The sequence below is a fragment of the Oncorhynchus mykiss genome, chromosome 13 (assembly GCF_057628025.1).
Source record: "Oncorhynchus mykiss isolate SJ-2025 chromosome 13, ASM5762802v1, whole genome shotgun sequence".
Lineage (NCBI taxonomy): Eukaryota > Metazoa > Chordata > Actinopteri > Salmoniformes > Salmonidae > Oncorhynchus > Oncorhynchus mykiss.
The window spans coordinates 12,177,501-12,180,000 of NC_143034.1; the positions used below are offsets into that span (position 1 = coordinate 12,177,501).

Sequence of the window (2,500 nt, forward strand, 5' to 3'; positions counted from 1 at the left end):
ATAAATAGGACAGGTTCTAGTCCATTACAGTAATATAACTAGGACATGTTCTGGTCCATTACAGTAATATAAATAGGACAGGTTCTGGTCCATTACAGTAATATAACTAGGACATGTTCTGGTCCACTACAGTAATATAACTAGGACATGTTCTGGTCCATTACAGTAATATAACTAGGACATGTTCTGGTCGACTACGGTAATATAACTAGGACAGGTTCTGGTCCACTACGGTAATATAACTAGGACAGGTTCTGGTCGACTGCGGTAATATAACTAGGACAGGTTCTGGTCCACTACAGTAATATAACTAGGACAGGTTCTGGTCCACTACAGTAATAGAACTAGGACAGGCACTGGTCCATTACAGTAATATAACTAGGACAGGTTCTGCTCCATTACAGTAATATAACTAGGACAGGTTCTGGTCCACTACGGTAATATAACTAGGACAGGTTCTGGTCCACTACGGTAATATACCTGGTCCACTACAGTAATATAACTAGGACAGGTTATGGTCCACTACGGTAATATAACTAGGACAGGTTCTGGTCGACTACGGTAATATAACTAGGACAGGTTCTGGTCCACTACAGTAATATAACTAGGACAGGTTCTGGTCCACTACAGTAATATAACTGGTCCACTACAGTAATATAACTAGGACAGGTTATGGTCCACTACAGTAATATAACTAGGACAGGTTCTGGTCCACTACAGTAATATAACTAGGACAGGTTATGGTCCATTACAGTAATAGAACTAGAACAGGTTCTGGTCCGTTACAGTAATATAACTAGGACAGGTTCTGGTACATTACAGTAATAGAGCTAGGACAGGTTATGGTCCATTACAGTAATAGAACTAGAACAGGTTCTGGTCCGTTACAGTAATATAATTAGGACAGGCACTGGTCCATTACAGTAATAGAACTAGGACAGGTTCTGGTCTATTACAGTAATAGAACTAGGACAGGCTCCGTTCCATTACTAGCTACTAGAACTCTCTCTGTCCTTGTCAAAGTTGTTGACCCTATTTGTTGACCCTATTGGCACCCTATTTCTTATATGCAGTTGACTACTTTTGACTATGGGTCTCTGGTCAAACGTAGGGCACAATATAGGGAATAGGGTTCCATTTGGAACAGGCCCTTACCGTCTCAGAATGAGTCAGAACCCACTGGGAACAGAAGTCAATTCAATGTATATTTCTCGTTGCTTCAACGTCATTGAAATGAGAGTTTGCCCGGCGAGAAGCCACAGATGACGTTGATTTTCTGCAATCTACAGCAGCAACCATTCAAATGTTTCCACTGATAAGTCGTCTCGTTTAAACAGGCCAGTGTTATTATTGGACTATGTTAGCGATGTTGTAAACAGATTTTGCTATCTGTTTTTAACACAAATAGTTTTAACGTCGGCTTTTCAAATGAAGAGCAAAAGAAGGGCTTCTGTGCGCGTTCATGAGGCTACAGCTCAGTTTATGTATACAATTCAATTCTACTCGTGAATTTACAAGTGTACAATTTAGTTTAGAATTCTTTAGAGTCTATAACGTTTGGGAAGGAGGGACAGGTTTCAGGGTTGTTAATCTGACATATGGAATTGTTTTAAAATGGTCATTTTATGTATCATTTAGCTTTTTGATTTCGAACAACTTTAGTCATATTAAAAATATATTTAAAAAAAAATGTGATAAAATATTGATTTTGGCCTTTACTCTGAAAGCCCATAGAAACGCATTGAATAACACATTCATAAGTGGCATATAGGACAGTCAAACAACAAATAATAAGAAAAAAGGTTTTGAAGTGTCTATCCTAAATCGATGAGAAAAAAAAACATCTGGAAATATATTAAATGACATTGTACACATTTGTAGTGCTTTTGGGGGGAAGAGAGAGGCACAAAACTTAGTTCATAACTTATTTAGAACGGGGAACAAAATGAACGTCCCCAGCAAGGATTCCACCCTCGGCGATTGGTCCCGCAGTGAATCAGTCATACGGATATTCTAGCCAATCGTCTGATCGGAAAAGTTCAACAGATGTTGCGGAACATAGAAACACGCGATTGGAAGTTAGCTAGCTAGCCAGGATGATAACGTAGCTAGCTATCATATTTCAGCACATCGAGGAAGCTAATTAATTTATCGCCATGGACACACGTCGGACAGCAGGACGAGGCAGCACCACATGTGTTTTCATGGCGTTAGTTGTAGCGACGTGTCTTGAAACCATTCGTGCTTTCGGCCACAGCCAAGACAGCGAATTCACCTTTATCTTACCAGCCGGAAGAACCGAGTGCTTTTTCCAAACGGCTGCGAAGAACGTTACCATGGAAGTGGAGTATCAGGTAAACTAACTAGTGGGTTAGCTGTCTAGTGTGTGCATTGGCGAGCAACAAAAGATCGCAACGCAGAAGTTAGCAGGCTTGTAACGTTAGCCAATGTAAACACGATACAGTCCCAGAAAAGGCTAGCTGTGACAATGATGCTATTC

General features: G+C 40.2%; 1 protein-coding gene across 1 annotated transcript in view; it reads left to right on the plus strand.

The window, feature by feature from the left end:
* The first annotated feature begins 1,935 nt into the window (after positions 1-1,935).
* The window catches only part of LOC110517601 (transmembrane emp24 domain-containing protein 1), a 4,921-nt gene continuing 4,356 nt past the window's right edge, over positions 1,936-2,500 (plus strand). Inside the window, exon 1 of the mRNA XM_090195179.1 lies at positions 1,936-2,354. Coding sequence (XP_090051305.1) covers positions 2,157-2,354 — 198 coding nt within the window. The 5' untranslated portion in view covers positions 1,936-2,156. The remainder of the gene's footprint in view (positions 2,355-2,500) is intronic.